The 21,264-nt window shown below is 39.9% G+C and overlaps 1 protein-coding gene across 1 annotated transcript in view; it reads right to left on the bottom strand.

The window, feature by feature from the left end:
* The window catches only part of SKIC3 (SKI3 subunit of superkiller complex), a 99,145-nt gene that overhangs the window by 22,654 nt on the left and 55,227 nt on the right, over positions 1 to 21,264 (bottom strand). The window contains exons 31-40 of the mRNA XM_054986874.1: positions 18,209 to 18,430; positions 17,103 to 17,175; positions 15,640 to 15,693; positions 15,425 to 15,536; positions 13,621 to 13,749; positions 10,958 to 11,079; positions 9,760 to 9,918; positions 3,001 to 3,153; positions 1,508 to 1,638; positions 344 to 467 (exon numbers count right to left, since the gene is read on the bottom strand). Of these exons, the coding sequence (XP_054842849.1) occupies positions 344 to 467; positions 1,508 to 1,638; positions 3,001 to 3,153; positions 9,760 to 9,918; positions 10,958 to 11,079; positions 13,621 to 13,749; positions 15,425 to 15,536; positions 15,640 to 15,693; positions 17,103 to 17,175; positions 18,209 to 18,430 (1,279 nt within the window). The remainder of the gene's footprint in view (positions 1 to 343; positions 468 to 1,507; positions 1,639 to 3,000; positions 3,154 to 9,759; positions 9,919 to 10,957; positions 11,080 to 13,620; positions 13,750 to 15,424; positions 15,537 to 15,639; positions 15,694 to 17,102; positions 17,176 to 18,208; positions 18,431 to 21,264) is intronic.

A 21,264-nucleotide genomic window follows, 5' to 3' on the forward strand; every position in this document is an offset into this window, starting at 1 on the left:
CACAGTTCAAGGCAGGCCTTAAAGCAGGAGAGGGGGCCTACTTGGCAACAATTGAGAACCACTGACTCACAGCCCAACTGCTTAACCACCAATATTACTATAAAACTACTCCATTTTAACCAAGTGCAGTAAGCACTTGAGAATATTAACCTTCAGTTATGAACTGTATCAAGATTTATTCTCGTTAACTGAGGCACAATCACAGCAAAGGTTTTGTATCATGTGCCAGATTTCATCTGCTGATCTCAAACAACAATCTCAAGAATTACATGGTCTTATGGGCTTTTAATATATTCCTAGATAAAGAATTTTAAAAGTCTATGTACATGGAGGTGTTCCTTACATCTATTAATTCATAATCATATTTCGCGTATAAATGTCTGAGGAGATACCATCGGGCAACTGAAACTACAGTTTCTGGATATTCCAGTTGATACACCACCCTTTCTAGCATGCGACGAGTTTCCCTACAAAGAAAACAAACAGAACAGACATCATAATTCATAATGAGAAAACTACTAGACAACAAGGATAAGATTTTTCCCATGATTAAAGGCTCAAATTACAGTACTCTATTCCAAAAAATGCTCTTTACACCTTTACAGCAAGTTTTCAATTCAATGTGAAGTACTCACAGCAAGTCAAACTAGTAGACAATAACCTTTATGTGAAGCTATAAAAACTCTTAAAGCAGAAAGAAAATACTGAATTCCTCCATTAGAAAGCAGGTTATATGCTCAGAGAAACTCTAGGGTGTCTTGATCATTTATATCAGATTTCTTGAATAAAACACAAATAATAATTTACATGCAAGCATGTATGGCCAGACCTTTAGTTGACTTTCCTGCAGCAATTTCCATTCTAAAAGAGGTAACCTGTAGTTAAAATTTGTAAAGCATCCTCTCTTTGGCAGTGGAAGCTGCTACACTGAAAACTAGAAAAGCAAGCTCCAACTGCAAGTACCATTTCCTTACTCACAGATCATCATTTCTTTCCACTGGGGTTTTTTTTGGTGATTAATGGAAATTACTTATTTCTGCAGATATTTTATATCATAGATGAAAAACTACATATATTTTATTTTCTATATACACATGCACCTGAGAACTTTCCACCAAAAGCTGAACTTTTCTACCTGCTTAGCCACACCCCTTAGCTGCTCAAGCCTTTAAAAGCAACTGAAATCTGGTACTGCCTTTCACCTAGGGAGAGGTTTCCACCCAGGGTTGAGCTTTTCCACCTGTTCTGTTCTGCTACCTGGCTATTCAAGCTTTAGGGAAAGCTGCAACCTGGTGCTGTTTCCTTACCTATTTCTTTGTATTCTATTGGGATGTTTTATATTTGCTGTACTGGGTATTCTTTTTGAACAAAGATGGGATATAAATAAATAAATGAACTAACTTTTCTGAATTAGAGGATTTTAGGGTATGTTTCACTGAATATATTTTCTTATATCATCTATATTCTTATAGATAATAATCGCATAACATGTAGATCAACAACATACCTTGACCCCATTTTGCGACTGTACTGCAGAAGGGCTTGTAAAAGAATTCCCAGTGGACACAAGGAAAGTTTCAAGACTTCTGTTGTGGCTTCTTGAACCAAAGATGGCCAGTGATCATTTGAAATATTAGCCTTCAACACAAACAATGTTTAAATCACTATGTCATAATCATAAATGGTTATGATCCAACATGACAGAAAGCATACCCATGCTATTATTTTGAGCATGTAGAATTAATTGTGTAATAGCCTGCTTTCTAGACGTCTTAACACAAGGGAAATGAAAAAGCCAAGACTATTAATCCTCCTACAATATTTTTTGGGAAAACAGGGTTGCACCTACCTGTAACTTGTTCATCAAGTGTTCTTCTGTGCAGTCCCATATGGGAACTGCACATGTGCAGGCCAGCCGCATGCCAGAGGACACAATGATGAAATCTATTTTCAGCTTCCTATAGAACTTTGACTCATCACAGACAGGCAATTTCATGAAGACATGACATTTTGCATATTTGTATAATCCAAGATCATCTTGAATTTCAAAGGTTATGATCTCAGGTCAGACTCCTTAGTGGTATTCACCATTCTGAAGCTCATTTACAAACTATACTGAAATGAATTAAATATGCTTGATAAGCAATTTTGAACCCACTAATACAGTTATGTTGTTTTTTGTATTGTGCAGGGGGTTGGACTAGATTACTTTTGGGGTCCTATCCAGTTCTATGAGTCTATGACAGTTGGCTACACTTCTCTTGATTCCAGTGGGATGGCTAAACAGCACATCAATGACTAGTCCAGAACCACACACAGTTTAGCAACATTTGGTTAGCTGGAATGATAGAAGATCCACATTGGCTTGTTCAATACATACTCCAAAAAGACAACTTGAGCAGTAACTCTACCTCAGACACTGCTGAGAACCCCCCCCCCAATCTTATTTGCATAAACTTTGCCTCATCTTGATAGAGCAGAATCCTCTTTCTATTCTTTCCTTCACAACCAGTGTGGTGGTGTAATGGCTAGAGTGACAGACTAGGATCTGGAAGAAGTAGCTTTGATTCTCTGCTCTGCCATGGAAGCTTGCTGGGTGATCCTGGACAAGTCATATACTCAGCCTAACCTACCTCATGGGTCTGTTGTGAGAAAAAAATGGAAGAGAGGAGAACAATGTAAGCTGCTTTGCGTCCCCACTGGAGAGAAAGGTGGAATATAAATGAAGTAAAATACAAAAATAAAAGAACCTAAAAGTGAGGTCTGAAAAGTGTTGGCAATGGTTATAAAGCTCACTAATGTGATTAGTTTCATAGCATGTGTGTGATAAAGACTGATTAGCATAAATTACCCTATCTGTACAATTTGTATGGGTGAAACATCTCGCATGTACATTTTCTTTGATTGAACTTGTAATCATAAAATGAGAAACACTGTATTACATTTTAAATTCAGATTACTGAAATCAGTTCATTTTATCATTTAATAAAATTCTCCTACCATGCAGACCTCCAAGGCAAGTTTAGCAAGTCTTAGTAGACTAGAGAGCTTCCCATTCCAGCTGTCTTGCTGGGATGCCAGCTGCAGACTTTTTCGGTAGCACATCTCTGCAGCAACCATCATTCTTTGTGACTGATACACTTGTGCCAACCACTGAAGAAAGAACATCAAAAGCTGATTTTTCAGGCTTGCATTTCATTTTAATTTTGATCTTGCATGCTCAGTTCCTAGTCTCATTGATATATGAAACATTATTTTAAAAATTAAAGTCTGCTAACATTAAAACCAGCAAAAACACCACATGCAAGCATCTGCAGAAATATCTCATTGTTGTTTTGTTCTAGAGAGGTGACGGACATGTTGGATTTTGGTGAAAGAGCAAGGAATTTGTGCTTAGCTTGGATTTGAAACCAAAGATGAGACTGAAAAAGAAAACAAAAATTACTGGTAATGTTCCCACCCCCATCCCTTTGAATAAGTGCCATTGCTGATAAAACAGGTTTTCTCAAGCTATTTTATGAAACCCCCTCCAAGCAGAGGATTTCATGAATTTCAGAAGTCCTGAATCACTGAAGATAATATCCATAAGTAATACAATAGCCAAAATAGATTAGCAAAATAGTCAGTGTTACCAAGAAAACAAATTTCCCACAAAGGTGATTGCACCAATTACTCTCACTATTTTAATTTGGATACACTGGTACATATGCCATGATTCCACAGAATATATTGGCACTCCACTAACTGGTCTGCATTAAGTTCGGAACACAAGCAGGAGCTGATCATGGTACTGAACAGCTAAACTGACCTTCTTTCACTCTTCTAGATACATCTTCCTCTGTCTGATGAATGCAGCTTCGAAAGGCACCCTTTGGATCCTAGTCCTAGTTGTCCTTCTTTATAACTTCTAATTTTTTCTCCTTTCTCAAAGCATCTCTCATTTAAGCTGCTATCATTTCATTCTTGCCTCTGCATAAATCACTCAGCTTTAGGAAGTAACTACTTAAGTTGCTCCTCACCTACTCTATGTAGGGTCCTCACCTCTTCCTATCTTTCCTCTGCTACCTCTAGGCAATCTGCTTCTTCCACACAGAGCCTATTCCTAAGTGGAGGTGGTGGAGAGCGATGTCAAGTCATAGCTGACTTACAGCAGCCCTTAGTGGGGTTTTCCACAGCAAGAGACTAACAGAGATGGTTTGCCATTGCCGGCCTCTGCAACTCTGGTTTTTGTTGGAGGTCTCCCATCCAAAGTCAACCCTGCTTAGCTTCCAAAATCTGATTAGACTTGTTTGGGCAATCAAGGACAGGCCATCCCCAAGTACTGGGTAGTATTTAAATGACCCTGCCAAGCATCAATATAATTTTAGTATTGGACATAGAAGTCCTTGCCAGTTAAAGGGCTCTATGTCTGAAAGAAACAAAGATGATATTGCTCTTAAGTTACCTTGTAGCTGCTTGGTGTTTTACAGGGCTGCACTATGTTGGTGGTGTGCAGGATTTGCCTTGCTTAAAGAGTCATGCATACTGTCCTGAAAGTATAGCTTACATCAAGTTAGAACAGGTGCCTGTAAACAGTATTATGGCAGATCTCTTTCTACTCAGGCAGCTGCCTGGATGTGATTTTAATTCGCTACAGATGAACACATTCATTACTCGGTGAACATCATTAATGAACACATTAATTCATTACTTGGTGAACATCTAAATGAAAACCTGAAGTCATCTCAGTCTTGCTGCTGCAATTGCATCTAACCTCTATTGTATGTCTTTACAATAGCTACCTTTCCGTTCAGCTGGAAGCTTCCAGAACCTCTCTTTTCAAATTCACCAATGTTTGGCTAGCACTTTCACCTTGTTTCCATTTACATTCTTCTTGTTTCTTCCATTTCACATCTGCTCTCTCTGCAATTACGCTTTCTATAATGCCTGAAAGATCTCCCCTCCCTTCACTATTTGTCAAAATGCTTACCTCAAGATATCCTGTAATTACTTCCTTTTTTAAACCTTGCCTTTGGACCTTTAATTCAGCTCCTCCTTACATTAGCTTAAACTTTTACCTCAGGAGAGCTCTCGGCACAACCAAAACTTCTTTTTTCTCTCTACAAAAACAGAGCTTCAAATGTTCTTTACTTTACCCAAGTATATGCCTCAAGAACAGAACACCTTCCCTTTGGGGTTTGATACCCCATGCTAATACCTGCTAATACCTCCCATGGGATTTTGCCCTATTTGTGAGACCTATATATTGCTGCCTCCTCAAATCCCTCAAAACGTTTTCGCTACTAAAGGCTTTCACCTTAGACCACCTCTGTTTAACTGATATTATAGGAAGACTTTGTTAGTAGTTTGACAGAATGATCAGCACATGTGGGTGGTTATGAGGTAAAAAAGAGATCTTTTTTTGCTTAAACAAAAGTAGAATTTTTAAATACATAAGTGTGATGGTTGCAGAGTATTGATAAGCATATTGGTTTCAGAATAATTCTTAAGCTTGATGGTTTCAAAAACAGCTACATATTAACAGATTTAGTCATAAAGACTAATTTTCCACACAGATATTCACTAACAGGATAAACACTCCTCTCATCCACACAGACATAGATTCACTCAGGCCTTTCTACACAGCTTCCCTGATGTAGATAGAATAACCTCTCTGAGATAAACACAGACTGCTCAGGCTTCCACAGTTTGCCTGACTTAGCCAGAATAAACACTTTCTCTCAGCTCTCTGAATAAAAATTGCAGTTCACTCTGTCCTCTAGGGTACAGGTACCATCCAATCGCATCACACTCCATCCATCCCTCCAGAACCCCCCTTCTCACCTCAGAGGTCGGCATTTAAACCCACAGCAATAAACATTTAAAAACCAACAATAATACACACAAACTTATTTACATGCAAAACATTACACATGCTGTGGTTTTTCTCCTTGAACAACCCTATGCTAATTTCACCTAAAGTGCTGCAAGACATCTGACCATAACCTCAAGGCCAGTTATTATTTCCCTCATTTTTCATCTTGTTCGACTAATATATACCTTAAGTTGAAATTGGAGAACAAAACACATCTGTCTGTTGAAACTTGTGACGTATTATTGTTGAGCTTGGGCTTCCCCTAGTATGTAGTTTACTAAAACTTTTTCAAACCAGCATCTATTGGGGAAAAAACTAGGCATACATGCTACTATCATTTTCCACCAACAAAAATGCTCTTTGCTTGGCAAAGGGTATGTGTGTGTCCTGATTCCCACCTCTGACTTCAGACTCCCACTTTGCCCTGCTTCATCCTGTTTGTGAAAATCTTCAGAGGGCTTAGGGGGCTGCAGAAGAAGGGAGGTGAGAAAGTCTATAAGCTGTTGCCGTTCGTGGTTGGTAAGACACAAGTCATCTTGTATGAGGACAGGCTTCTATGACGCCCCCCCCCCTTGATTTAAACAACTTAAATGGCACTAGAGGCATTTTTAAATTAAAATAAATATTTTATTTAACATAAAGGGGAAAGGTCAGGTGGAATCTGGAGTTGAAAATCCCTTCTCTTGAAACACCAGTAACAACAACATTTGATTTATATACCACCCTTCAGGATGACTTAACACCCACTCAGAGCAGTTTACAAAGTATGTTATTATTATCTCCACAACAAAACACCCTGTGTGGTGGGTGGGGCTGAAAGCTAGAAGCTGTGACTGACCCAAGGTCCCCCAGCTGGCTTCAAGTGGAGGAGTGAGGAATCAAACCCAGTTCTCCAGATTAGAGTCCCGCACTCTTAACCACTACACCAAACTGGCTCTCGTACTTGTCTTGAGTTTTTAAACTGACTTTTAAGGTTTCTAACCACACCAGATCAGGGATCTCTTTACTCTTCAGAGCTAACTCCCTGTTTGACTAGGTAGGGAAATTCTCTTCCCACTAGAAGATCTATCCCCTTTCTTTGGTCCAAATGGGGGTTTGCACCTACTTCCCAAACTTCCTTGCCAACTTTCCCCCAGTTCTCCTGTCTGTGTTAAACTGCTCTCAGTCAGGGCTGAATCTTGAAACCGTCAGTACTTGACTCCTCTCAGTTTGGGCTTAAACCATTCTCACTTCTCCCCAGCATCCAATTCAAAAGTTTTTCTCTGTTCAGCTCATGCTACTCAATCAGATTCCTTGGAGTAGCTTGTCACTCAAGGTTTCTACAGCACTTCTAAGTTTTTAAAAAGTGCGGTCCTTCACAGCTTCTTTCAGACCCTACTATCTTGCATTAACCAATATTTTCTCTTGTCTTTCTGGTACCCATAGCACAGTACAAGTGGCACTTCTACCAGCTTATAAAGATATTAAGAGATTGAGTAGCTGAAACTTGTTTTGTCTCAGGAATAAAAAAGAAAGAAATGGACACACAACTTGTAAAATTATGCTAAATACTCCAGATGCACATCTATTACATCATGTCTGTTAAGCAAAGTTATATTATATAATAAGACTGCCTATCATGATTAAGCATGAAGAGCGGAATTTTGCTCTGCAGTGGTTCAGTATGCAGCTCTTTTCCAAGCAGGCCCATCCTCCTTTTATGGCTCAGTTATTGGTACAAATTACTAGTGATAAAACCACAAGATTTACAATGAGGAAAAAAGAAGTTGAAAGGCATGGAAATTCTGTATCTTAAATAATACAAAAGGTACAGATTTGTGCTCCAAAGCTACTATTAACCTGAAACACTGAAGGAACAGCTCAGTGACTGGTCTTTCTAGTCTTTGGGCCATTGATGTTTAAAATGTTTCTGCTTTACAATAATAAAATGAAAAAAGCCATGATCCCTGAGCAAATTATCCAGTGCATTTATGTGCTCAAGAATGGCATCAAAAAGAGTTTGCAAGACTACTTTGATTCTGATTCTGAGGATCAACTGGAAGAGACACAAATAACCAATACGCTGATACAAGCTAAGTTATTTACTTAGATATTCATCTACTAGCAGCCATGTCAACCTGTCCTGACTTAAGTGGCATGATGTCTGAAGGCCAGGGGTCATTTCGTAGAAAAAGAGCTGGAGGAACTCATTAGCATAACTCATTAGCATATGCCACACCCCCTGACATCACCTATCCTGGCTGTTTTGGACCCAATCCTGGCCATTCAGGGCCAAAATTAGGCCCAAAATGGCAAAAAGGGGCTGAAAATGGCTGAAAAGGGGCCCAAAATGGTCAGGCTCAGGCTGCAGGAGAGTGATCCACCACCCATCAGAGGCCCGATCTGGGCTGTTTCGGGCCCAATCCAGGCCAAAATGGGCCCCAAATGGCTGAGAGTCAGGTGGGCGGGGCCACCTGTCATGTGACCACTTTGGGGAACTGCTAAAACTGTGTTCCGGCTCATCCCCCGTCAAAATGACCCCTGCTGCAGGCAGCAAGACAACTTGACAGTCAGACTATAAAATTTACTCCACGTACATGGAGTGTGATGTGAGAGAGCATAAACTTGCACTTTTCCAGTAGACTGCTGTGGGTAAGAGGAATATGTTTGGAAGCTTGAAAATGCTGCTCAGACCTCTGAATCTCTCCTTTGGTAGCTCTGGGCAAAACTGTCTTGCAGTTTCCCATATCTAAACTGGAAATACTGTTCTATGTCTGAGAACAAATAAAAAGGAGGACTGAAATTCACTTTGAATGTTAAGATACATAATACTGACAATATATATAACACTGCTAATGCTGGAGGAGACAGAAAGGAGACTTTTCATCCCTTCCCCCTCCCCACTTCAGACTCCCAACCCATGGGGCTATTAAATCATTTTAGGTCCCACAACCTGGAAAATAAGCTTTCCTGAGATTAGAAAGGATTGACAGTGGAAGAGAAATGTAGGAAAGATTTGCAACTATCAGCACCTTTTGCTGATGGATTGCAAGATTCAACCCCATAGGTACTGCTCCAAGGTCCTACAAAGAAGTGACAAAATATAATAAATAAATATTAATGCCCAACACCATATTCAAGAAGTTAGGGCTTAAAATTAAATTAATACTGTTTATATAGCATCACAAAAGCAAAAGTAAGCATTCACGGACCAAAGAACTCCAACCTGCGATAGCCTCTGACATACGCAGGCAGAAAAATAATGTCAACAGAAATGCCTATCTGCTGCTTTTTGCAAGTTTCACAGAAGTATGCATATACTTATTTCAAAGAATTGCCTATTTGTGTTCATGTCATTTTATGGTACATTACCTAATTTGCTTCACTTCAATACCAAGCCCAACTAAAAAATGCAGTGCACACTGGCATTATGTAACTTTTAGTAACCTCTTCCTTCCTGGTTTGCACTTTAGATGCTATGCATTTGGTTCATTAGACTCCTTGCAACCAAAGGCAATAGATTTGTCTTTATTTAGTTTGTTTTCTCATTCAGCCTATCCCTAGAGTGCTGATAGTGGTGAGGTATGGGAGAGAATGTTAAATGATTGTGCAGGGGACAATTATAAAGTGGAACATCTCAAAGAATACTAGATGATAGCTGGAATCCCTTCTAGCTTTTATAGTTCTGTACCTTAACATATTTTGTTACAGAAGAAAAGAAATCAAAGAACAAAAAAAAAGTACTGAGATTTGGAAGAATCTATTGCCTGCCTTCCACAAAACTATTCAGTCATTTCAATTGAATTTACTTTCAGGTTACTTTAGTATTACCTCTCACATGGGAACTCTCATGCAATTAGCTGCTATGATTACATGACACGAGGAAGAGACTTGCAAAACCATGAGTAAACAATACCCATACTTACATGCCAAGCTGTAACTGAAGTGGAATTGGACATTACCACCTTTCGAAGCTCTTCTAAGATGGCATCTGGAAGCTCTTTGTGAGACTGTAGAAGTGTTTTACACTGAACTTGCCTTAAGAGCAAGTACAAAGTCGATTGCTCAGGAAAAATTTTTAATCCCTAGAGAAAAACAAAATTTAAGTTTAGCATAACAAATAATTGGAAAAAGTGCCTTCACGTAAATTGGTGAGACTACTAGGATCTGGGTCTTCTCCACTATCATAAAAGGTGTTTGATGGATGAGGAAACAGAGTCAATGCACTCGTTATTCTGCCTGAAAATGAAGAATTGAACAAAGGCTCATCCATTTTGATAGTGAATTTGCAAACAATTCTCAAGAGAATCTCATTTTGACTCAACAGTAAAGTCATTTGCAGCTGTCGAAACCTCAGCCATGTCCATACATTCTTTTCAGAAGGGCCTGACTCACTTGCTCTCAAGTATGATTATACATTAAAGATCAAAACCCCTTTGGCAATTAAGAGAATTAAAATAACTCAATACTTGTGATAATTCTAGTCAAATCATGTGCATTTCCTTGGGGACTTTTGGTCACAATTTTCTTTCACTTAAACTTGAGCAAGGAACAACAAACTAAAAATCTTAAACACATAGGCAAAAGTTTTATTCTTTCTGAAAATTCCTTAAATTTTGAAATCATACCAAAGGAAGAATAAAATGTATGTGGGAAAATGAGGAAAAACAAATAAATATTTCTCTAGAAATACCAATTTAAAATCCTTCCTAAGAAAAATGTATCTAAATCACATAAACACACACGGCATACCCAACTGCAGTCACTCATATGTGCCAGGGGCTTCAGCTCATGGATCTGATGGGGATGACTGTGTTACAAGCAATGTCAGCTTGTGTGACATAACTGGTCTAATTTTGGGAGTGTTTGGAGGGCGGAGAAAGGAACCTCTATTTTTCAAGATGCTACTTGCAATTCTTCCTGTGAAGTTATAATGTTCAGTTGGAAGCACAAGGCTGCTACCACTACACATCTTTTGGGTGAAGCAGACACAACAGACCTGGTTTGCAGCAAAGTAAGCCACTGTGGCAATTCTAATGCAGACCATCCTTTCTATTTGAGTGAGGAAGCTAAAATCTAATATACAGAACTCAGCTTTCCACTCTCTCTTGCCTGTAACCATACCTTTGTGCAGAGAAACTCAGCTTCTGAGGTTCTCCCAGTCTCATTTAAGCCAGTAATTGCCTGGAAAAGCGACCACTCTTCAAGAGATTGTGCATGGGAAGCTAGAAAATCCTTTTCTTTAGCTGGAAAAGATGTAACGTGCATTAACATTCAAATCAAAGTGCCAGATCATGGGCAAATCTCAAAGCCCTGACTGGGGAGGAAGAGAAATGACAAACTACAGGAATCCTTTTGCTCATATAAAATGCATTTCAAATATTCAAAGTTTATCCTCTTGACAGTCATGTTGGGCCTCAGGGGCAGATGACAGTCAAAGTCTCCTATTTTCTCCAGTCCCAAGTAAATGGCCAAACCCTGCAGGATCTCTCCTTGTCTGCATGGCTTCTGTGAGTGACACTAGTTCAGCTGGGCTAAGTTGAAACAGTGCCCTTTGCTTCAGTTTGGTTTGGGTGGAATTTTGTGTTTTGACAGGATTTTCTGGTTTGATGTTGGGCTCCTTGATTCACTTTGATTCTGTGGGGATTCCATCCATACCCTTGCTTCAGTTTGGTTCTGTCGGGCTTCCTCTTGTATTTGGGAGTGTGTTTTTGATCACTGGTAGCCTGCTCTTGTGTGTTTCAGTCTCAGAGTCTACTTGGAAATGTTTCCCCCATAAGAAACAATGGAGAGTGGTTGGGCAGCTTGTCCAGGGAGCACTCGGGTTTTGGGGGAAGGGACTTCAATTTGGTTCTGTTGGGCTTTCTCAGGATATAAGTTGCATTTAGGAGGGTGCCTTTGGCCACTAGCAGTCTTGCCCCTGTGTGTTTCTGTCTGAAAGCCTGCTTGGAAATAAGAAACAAAGGAGAATAGCTGGAGCACTTTCTTCAGACCCCAGGGTCCAATCTTCCTGAAATTTGGGTGGTATTTAGAGGACATTCAGGAGTAGGTTCCCTGCAAATTTGGTGGAGTTTGCTTGAAAAACTTCACCCGCAGTCACCTGGAGAACCCCCAGATAGTTTTCCTCATAGGGAATAATGGAGAGTGGCTGAGCACACCTTCTTCAGGGGCCCAGAGAATTGGACATGGGACCCAATCCTCCCGCCTTTAGTGAACAGTCAGGTGTAGGTTTCCTGAAAATTTGGTGGAGTTTGCTTGAAAAATGTCACCTGCAGTCCCTCAGAGAGCTACCAGATAGTTTCTCCTATAGGGAATAACAGCCAAATAAATCCGGGATTCTCTAATCTATCTTAAACAGATCAGAGAATCTTTCCTGGATTTCAGGAAATCTGAATTTTTTGGAGATCCCTGAAACCCAGATCCAGATTACCTGCATTTTGGGGGGTGCATACCCCTAATAATCTGTTCAACCATGTCTCCTGAAGATTGAATGGAGACAGGTTTTTTTTTAAAAAAAAAAAAAATCTAAACTGAGATTTTCAAGGAATATTATATTCTTCACTTGTGCTCGTGCTCAACTACTATGCAGAAAGCTCACAGCCCTGAATAAAGATTTTGGTCTATAACAGAAAGACCCGGAATTCATAGCAAAGTGAGTGATAAGATATTGGTGATGTATCTGAAGAGCCACTACTGATCCTTACTGTTTGCTGACATAAGTTCTTGCCAGGTATTTCTATTACTACTATGTGAGAGCGACCTTGTAACCAGTAGAAACACTTCAATCACATAAAATTACATACAAAAACTCAGTATATTCTATTTGTCTCTTGGCCTTGCTAAATTTTATCATGACCAAGGGATGATAGAGCCACCATCTGCTCCTTAGAGAGCCATTTCCCTGAAGCAGTAGGCCTGTTCTATATAAGAAGTGGGGCAAGATGCAGGTGGAATATGTCATTTTTTAATGCTCTCTCATGTTAAGAGTCCTTGAAAGTTTTTTAAAAACTCGCCCTACTGTATCAGGAAGAAAGAGTCTAGCTCAGTTGTAGTGGTTAAGAGTGACAGGATTCTAATCTGGAGAACTGGGTGTGATTCCCCACTCCTCCACTTGAAGCTAGCTGGGTGGCCTTGCATCAGGCACAGCTTCTCGGAGCTCTCTCAGCCCCACTCACCTCACAGGGTGATTGTTGTGGGAATAATAATAACACACTTTGTAAACTGCTCTGAGTGGGTGTTAAGTCATCCTGAAGGGCTATATATAAAGCAAATGTTATTATTTCTCTACTCCTTTCTGTGCTAGTATTCTATCTGTAAGGCCAGTGTTCTTATATATGGGCAGTATTCAAAAATGTGATTTCCCCCATCTTGCAGTGTGAGATGGTACAGTTCATTCTACCACCCTAATATTCTTGCACATGAAGACCAAGATTTAGCCAAAGTGTGGGAAAATGGTTTAAGAGCTAGGGGGAAAGCTAAGTGGTAGCAAAGGTTCTACTATTTTCCTTTTGATGATAGGCAAAAATTGTAATAAATGTAAATAATATCTCAACCTTCATTAAACTTAGCAGAATTATCATTAAGGGATAGAAATAACTTCCCCCATATTTATTTGAAACAAAATGTTTATAGATAGGCTACGTAGCTTGTGATGCGCCACATGTATTGTAATAATTTCAAGTGAAAATCGTATTTGAGACTCAAAAAGAAAATCTAGATATTTGTAAAAGCAACAGAACAAAAACACACAACCCAAAGCCACACCTATAAACCCCCCCAAACCTTACTTTTAGCTGAAATGGTGGCTACTAACTTCTGTTCCAAATTTGTCCTCTTGGGATATGTATTATGCAGACATACAATTGTATTTTCAGCATGACAGGCAGCCAAAAGTACTGCCCAAGCAGCAGGATTATCTGGAAAAAAAATGAAGCAGTTGCCTTTTCCAAAGTGCATCAGCTGAATAGTCTTAGTGCATGGCGATTAGTCCACAAAGCTTAATGAAACAAACAGACCCCCAGAATGGCTGTGTATTCCGGACCCTTGAAAACTCATATGGTAAAATGTTAATTCCTTAAAGAATCACATTACACAACCAGTTCTGTAGAAGAATAAGTACTGCAATTTCTCTGAATACAAGAATTGGATACATGCACAGCTTAAAAGCTTGCCAAAAGTTAGTCTGTTTCACATCACCCCCTATGGGATTCACAAATGCACAAGCAATTTCAGAGACTCACAAAAAGGGTTTTTCCTTTTGCTATTAAGAACACAGTTGCTCATAAGCATTCTATCTTAATATTCCAGTGTCAGCACTGCAACAGTAATATACAATGCAGGACTGCAGAGCAAAATATGATCATCACTCAAAGTTTAGAGTTCAATTTTTATACCATACAGTCACTCCTAAAGGCTTATATCGGTTTCCAACATTAAGAAATGGAAAATTATAAATAAATACCTATAATGCAAACCCTTTTCTCCATTACCCGTGAGGACGTAAGTTCAAAATTGTTTGTTCTACCCATCAAAAGGCAAGGGGTTCAATTCCCCACACACACACTTTGCCCCCCTATCCAAGCCAATTCCACTCTTATACTTACAGTATCTATTTCAGTTTCAAACAAAAAGGAAGGTCTAGCCCTTCCCATTGGATCCCTCTGCCTCTCAAACAAGACTCAACAGGGGTGAGGATACATTTTCCATTACTGCCAAACCCCCTTTCCAATAGGCTCCCAAAGGGTTCTTAATTCTCTTGAGCTTCTTTCTGAGCAAGTTAAGAGACATTTCTAGACTTTGCCCGCAACCTGCCTACTTGCCAGTAAAAGTGCTGGGCTTCAGCTTCAGGGTGGTTTCCTTCCCTCATCTAGCTTTGAGCTTAGGGAAACGGCATAGAACATGGCTTTGGGGAAATAAGAGCTGAAGTTATTAAACACAAATGTATCATGTGTGTTTAAATATTACATTCTAACCAGTAACTTCTTTGAAAAGTTAAATGTTTACAGGAAACATTTTCAGACACTGAAAGCACTGCTTGAATCCAATGGCCCTTTTACAATTTCCATTTGGTATGTACACGAAATGGAGGTGGATGGGCTACTTGCTTATTTGTCCAACAGCTGCAATTGAGGATTTTATGAAAATGTCTATTGACTTTGTTTATCAGAAGAGATGGCTGCCTGTAAATTCATTTCTCTATGCATCATAGTAAATTTTCAAAGCCTAGGATAGATCAAGATGGGTAGCCGTGTTAGTCTGTAGCAGTAGAAAAGAGCAAGAGTCCAGTAGCAGTTACAAGACTAACAACATTTGTGGTAGAGTATGAGCTTTTGTGAGTGACAGCTCACTGAAGAAGTGATACTGGAAGAAGTGAGCTGTGACTCATGAAAGCTCATACCCTACCACGTATTTTGTTAGTCTTATAGGTGCTACTGGTCTCTTGCTCTCTTCTAAAGCCTAAGATTGCCCTTGTAAAAAACTAATCTATTACACTACTTAGCTAAGATAGGTCCTTGAATTCTGATTAAAATTAGTAATTTTTAATTTAAAACACAAATAATTCTAATTCAGAAGTACAAAAACAAAAATCACCAGGAGAAAGATGCACTGCCTTCTGGATATTCTTCAGTGCATTGTTCTTTTCATCTTCAGCAGTGTGATATCCAAATGCCAACTGATTAACTGCTGTGTTTAGCAAGGCTTTCTAAACATGAGAATATATAAAACACAAGTACTTTAATTAATTCTTTTCTAATTAAATTACCCTTTAAAAGTCACCAAGTCCTTTTGAGAAGGAAAATACTAACCTTTCCATGGTTTAAATCAAGTATGTGAGCAACAGTTCCTGCCACAGCCCCACCCTGCCAGATAAAATAGAGATTAAGTTAAAGCTTTCTAATTCAGAAAAAGATTGGGGGGGGGATGATAGAAAAGTTTTGCTACGTCTCCCATAAATGAATTTGTGGGCACTCAATGAAATTGATGAACAGTAGATAAAGGGCAGACAAAAAATATATGTTTTTCATTCAAAGAGTGATTGGCTTGTAGAATATAGGATGTGGTGATGGCTGCAAGTTTAATTGGCTAAATTGAATCTCTGTGTTCAGAGGCACTTCCCCTCTCAATACCAGCAATAAGGGGACAATGGGTTGGGGCTTTAATCCACTTGTGGGCTTTCTGGGGATATCTGGTTGGCCACCGTGTGAAACAAGATGCTGGAGTAGATAGACTGAGAACCAGCATGGCTTTTTATACGTACTCACAACATGGCGATGTATGGCAAGTGGGAAATATCAGTATCTATCTTGTGGATCAATGGATGTGGAAACACTAACGTTTGTACATTTAAATATTTTGTCTTTCTAAAACAGTGAATTCTTAACATGCCATTTGTTCTGTTTGCCCACTCTGTATCTTTGTCAAAAAGGCAATTTACAAATCATTGCTCCACAGAGGGATTTAATAGAAAGTCTCAGTACGAGTTACTACTGGAGATGCAAACACAGGCAGTGAATTCTCCCAAGTGGGTTTGCTGCAGCAGTGACAGCTCATCATTGTAACATATGCTTCCTAGCTGAACGTCAGGATCAAGAGAGTGTTGTCAACCTGATTATGATGACATAATCAGCTCACCCCCAAGCACTGTTTGCAGAACAGTGGTGATCGGTTTGTAGACACGGTCAGCGACACGGAAAACTCTTATTTTCAATATGTAACAGAAGCTTTAATTCTTCAGTCTCACACTTAGCCTGAATTACCAAACTTGCCATTCCCAGCAAAGGGTCCATTTCTAGGGAATGTGTGGCCTCAATTACTGAAGTTTTCTAGGATTTGTGAGAGTGCTCTAGACTAGGTAGCACTTTGATAGTCTTGAAGCAGGGAAAATGGCAGAGATTAGGGAAGCTTTATGAGACAGCCAATCTCTAAAACTAGTAGAGATCCTAGGCTGCCCTTGCTAACTCCCAAGTAACTGTTTAGCTGTTTCATACAGAGACAGGCCAATACATGGATTCAGGCCAATTATTTGTATATATTATGTTTTATGACATTTACTTTGTGGAAAGTGAAGGGATAACATTTATATCCATTCAACAAGCAGACTGTGTTGAAGGGTACTTGTCACAACAAACACTGATAGGCATAATGCTAACAGTAGGCATAATGCTAACAGTAACAGATTCTGGAAAACTCATTTCAGTAATATGTCCTATGGTAAATAGTTTAAACATAAATAAATGCATATATTACATTTTACTTTTTGTACATTCACCTTTGCAATTTTTGGTGTATATTGAGGTACCAGTCGAGACAGAAGGGACCAGAGGCCAGGATCATCTGGGTTGCTAGGAGAGAGAACATAGTTGTAGTGAAGGAAACATTTCCTATAGTCATAGAGCTCTCACATGGATTGAAAGTATCTGACCTGTTCTTTAAGCTTCTAGGCTAGCACCTTCTAACTTGCCTTGACAGTTCTTTTAAAATAGAACAGAACATTTTTTCATACTAATGAGTTAAGTACTGAGGGCACAGTCAGCTGCAAGAACAGGTCCTATAACCATTTACTGTACAATTGGATAGTTTAAATCTCAGAAACTGTGGAAGATAGTATCTTTTTATTAAGAACAACCAAAACATCATATAATAGTAAGCAGGCTTTTAGAGACTCCATATTCAGATTTTTAAAAAAGGGATCTATAGCACATTCTGAATTTCATGCTGGGCTTTCCCATCACATTGTGAAGCTTTCATCTGTTCCCATCCTTTTTGTTTTTTTAATCAACCATTACTGAGGAATAGAAAAGAGAAAGAGTCTAGTTGCTCCTATAAGACTAACAAATTTGTGGAAGGGTATGAGCTTTTATGAGTCACAGCTCACTTCTTCAGACACCTGTATCTGAAGTACCTAATTACTGTGAAGTTTTAGATTTTTTTCACAGCCTTGGCAGTGTGTTGGGGAGAAGGACAGCTTACCTAGGAGTACTTTAGAAAGATCTGTTGGCAAAGTACTTAATTCATACCACAGGTATCTGGTGTCTCTGAGGTTCATTCAGCCATTCATATTAAGTAGGAAATGTTCACTTGACCCTGTCTTCTAGACTGAAAAAGCCTGGCTACTTTTACTAAGCAGTGATATCTGTACACATCCAGGAAAAAAAAGCTTAACTTTTAAACACAGTCTATACCAAGAGCTGTGCAAAGATCCAAGTCTCAGTTCAACTCAGCAATACAGTTCATGGGATGGCTTTAGGCCATCCCTCAGCCTAACCAACCCTACACAGCTCTTGTAATGCCAAATCACCACCGTGACTTACTTTTAGGAAACATAATATACAAATGTATCAAACACCATTCATTTTAAAAACTCAGATTATATACCTGTGAACAGCTTTAGAAACTTGTCTCTGGACTGCTAAGCTTCTGCCTTGCAATGCATAGACAGCAGATGTAAGAAGGCACTTCTCATAAACATTATCTTTCCTTTCTCTGTGCTTTAGTAATTCTTTAAGTGCTGCTGTTGCCAGGGTAGCATCCTGCTTTATCAGCCCTAAAGTGCACAGAGCTTGCAGACTTTCCATATTAGATTCCTGTAATATAGAGCTGTAAGTGCAACACAAATAAATGATTATTCAGTGCTCAATTGTCTTAAAAGAATAATTCAAAGTATCTGTTGTTTATTTGGCAGAGGATTTACAATATGCAGCAATTCTACCAGCCAAAGAATTATTATGCTTCTGGGACCGTTATGCTTCTCCAAACCACCACTTCATGGCCTACACATATTTCATCCCCAATGGGGAACTACCAAAAAAACCCCCATGAAGATGAATAGTAGCTCCCATCATACACTAAAATGAGAGCTATACTTGACGGATGAGGGCACTAGAGTAGTAACATTACAATACTGAAAATTTTCTAGGACCCTCTAACAACTCCTTTTATTTTATCTACTACTAGTCAGTACACCTTATGGAACAGCCTATCTGAAGAAGTCAGGAAATCTCCCACTCTCCTGACTTTCCTCAAACATTACAAAATTGAATTATTCAAGAGGTCTTTTTTACTCAGATAGGAGGGCTGTACTGTATGGAATTGGTCTCAGATCCATCAAGAAAGAGACAGAGACCATAGACTTTACTACTAAGTGCTTCTATTTATTATCTGTTGCTTTAATTATCATCCTAGTGGGTAGTTCTATGTTGTTTAATATGTTAGAATTATTCAGCAATGCCCGTGGCATCTAAAATAGTGCCAATGTAAGTCACTGTTCTAGACAGTTTAGATTTGGCAAAATTGATGACCAGCCCTAGGCACAAGCATGTGTTCACCAGTAGCATGATATCTTGGACCAATTTCTTTCTCGATGGAGCAGAGATTAGCCAATCGTCTAAGTATGGAAAAACAGAACAACCTTGTGCTCTAAGATGAGATATTTAAAACAGAGGTACTTTCTGTGGTCCCTCCCGATCGCCACATGAAAATATGCATCTTTGAGGTCTAATACAGGAAATCAGTCACCCCTCTTCAACAAGAGGAGTATAGCAGAATGGGTGACCATTTTGAACTTAGACACCTTGAGAAATCAATTTAGTCCCCTGAGATCTAGAATGGGTCATAAACCACCATCCTTTTTGGGAAGAAGAAAAAACCTTGAAAAAACCCTAGAGATGCTCTTACCATCATGAATCTCCTGAATAGCCCCTTTTTCTAACAGAGATTTAATTCCAGCCTCGAGCTCAGGCAAAGTATTGTTCATAGCCAAGGATGGCAGAGTACAATCAGGTGTCACCACAAACTCCAACCCATAGCCATGTTCAATAATGGCTAAGACCCAAGAGTTAGATGTTATTGACTCCCACTGAGAATAGTAGGCTGACAGTCTCTCAGTGAAACATGGGCTTGATTTAGGTGTGGCAACAACACGTCAGCACTGCTTTTGCAGACCCTAATTGTCCTTCCGCTGAGATGCAGGTTGCGTGGGTTTCTGCTTGTACTGCCTTCTTCTTCTGGTCTGCTGAGACGGATGATATGACAGGTGGAACTGGTTCTGTGGCTGCTGATATTGTCTATATGGCCTGTCATAGCACTGGTAGCTGTACTGATGTTGAGGGAAGTACCTGGGCTTGAAGGCACACTGCTCCTGAACGATGCCAAGGGATTTTGCTGTCTCATGATTTTTCTTCTTTTGAGAAAGAGTGTTGTCAGTGGCAGCTGCAAATAATGTTGGGCCCTCAAAGGGCATCTTCTCAACCCTGGTTCTGGTCTCTAGTGGTAGGGTGGTGGACCTTAGCCAGGCATGCCATCTAATTAGTATGGAACCAGCCATCCCCTTGGCTGACGTTTCAATAGCATGACGGCCAGCATTCATCTGCTGTTTGGATACTCTTTATCGCCTCAGTTTGGAGCAGGTTGAACATTGCCTTCTTATCCTCCAGGAGATTGGTGACACAGTCTGAAATCTTCTCCCATAGGTATAATTGGTAACCACTCATGATAACTTGGTGATTACCAATTCTCAAGCTGAGGGCTGAGATGGAAAACTGACATCTTTCATAGGCATCCAGCTTCTTGCCATCCTTATCAGGTAGTGCAGAATGAGACTGCTTCTGGAACTCTTCCATAACCAGAGAGGAAGGTGCTGGATGTCTGAAAAGGGAGGGCCATGTATCGTGCTTCACTTTGTACATAGTCTCTGCTCTCTTAGACGTTGCTGGTAATTCTACTGGTTTCTCCGAGGTCTTCAAGATAACCTCGTCAAGGCCCTCAACAATAGTAAATCCAACCAAAGCTGGGGTATCGCTGTACAGTCTGCCCAATAGCTTGTCCAAAGTCTTAGGAGCAGAGGAAGACATGTCTAGATCTAGTGCCTGCGCCATTCTGGCCATTTGCTTGGCATATAAGCGCAGGTCCTTGTATGGTGACCCAGAGGATGGTGCCACATTCTCATCCGGTGATGGCTCAGATGCCATCTGTTGCCAGAAGGTTCCAGATGATAGTCAACATCCTCTTTGTTGGAACTGTACTCATGCTGCAGTTGGGCGGCAGATGGAGGAGGAAGCCAGACTCTTCCAGATGACACAGATGACCTTGGTACTAGAGCATTAAAATCCTGTGGGCCTCCAGCCCAATGGCAATGGTATGGAGGGGGAATACAGGAAGCCATATGATGTTCCTGTTGAATCATTCGTCTCGGTTCCGAAGGATGTCTCTGCTCGAATCCATGCTCACTTTGCTGACTTGGAGCTGGAAATCTAGCCCTGGGAGTTGTACCTCAGATCCGACTCGACGTTTCACTCACCAGAGCTGGTTTAACAAAGGGCGCAGACTCGAATTCATGTTCTGTTGTCCAGACACCAGAGTTGGTGACCAGTGAGGTCAGTTCCAGCTCTTGGAGTTTGCCCTCTGACAAAAAACGGCCAGGTGAATGGAGATGA

Source organism: Eublepharis macularius, chromosome 8, assembly GCF_028583425.1.
Source record: "Eublepharis macularius isolate TG4126 chromosome 8, MPM_Emac_v1.0, whole genome shotgun sequence".
Classification (NCBI taxonomy): Eukaryota; Metazoa; Chordata; class Lepidosauria; order Squamata; family Eublepharidae; genus Eublepharis; species Eublepharis macularius.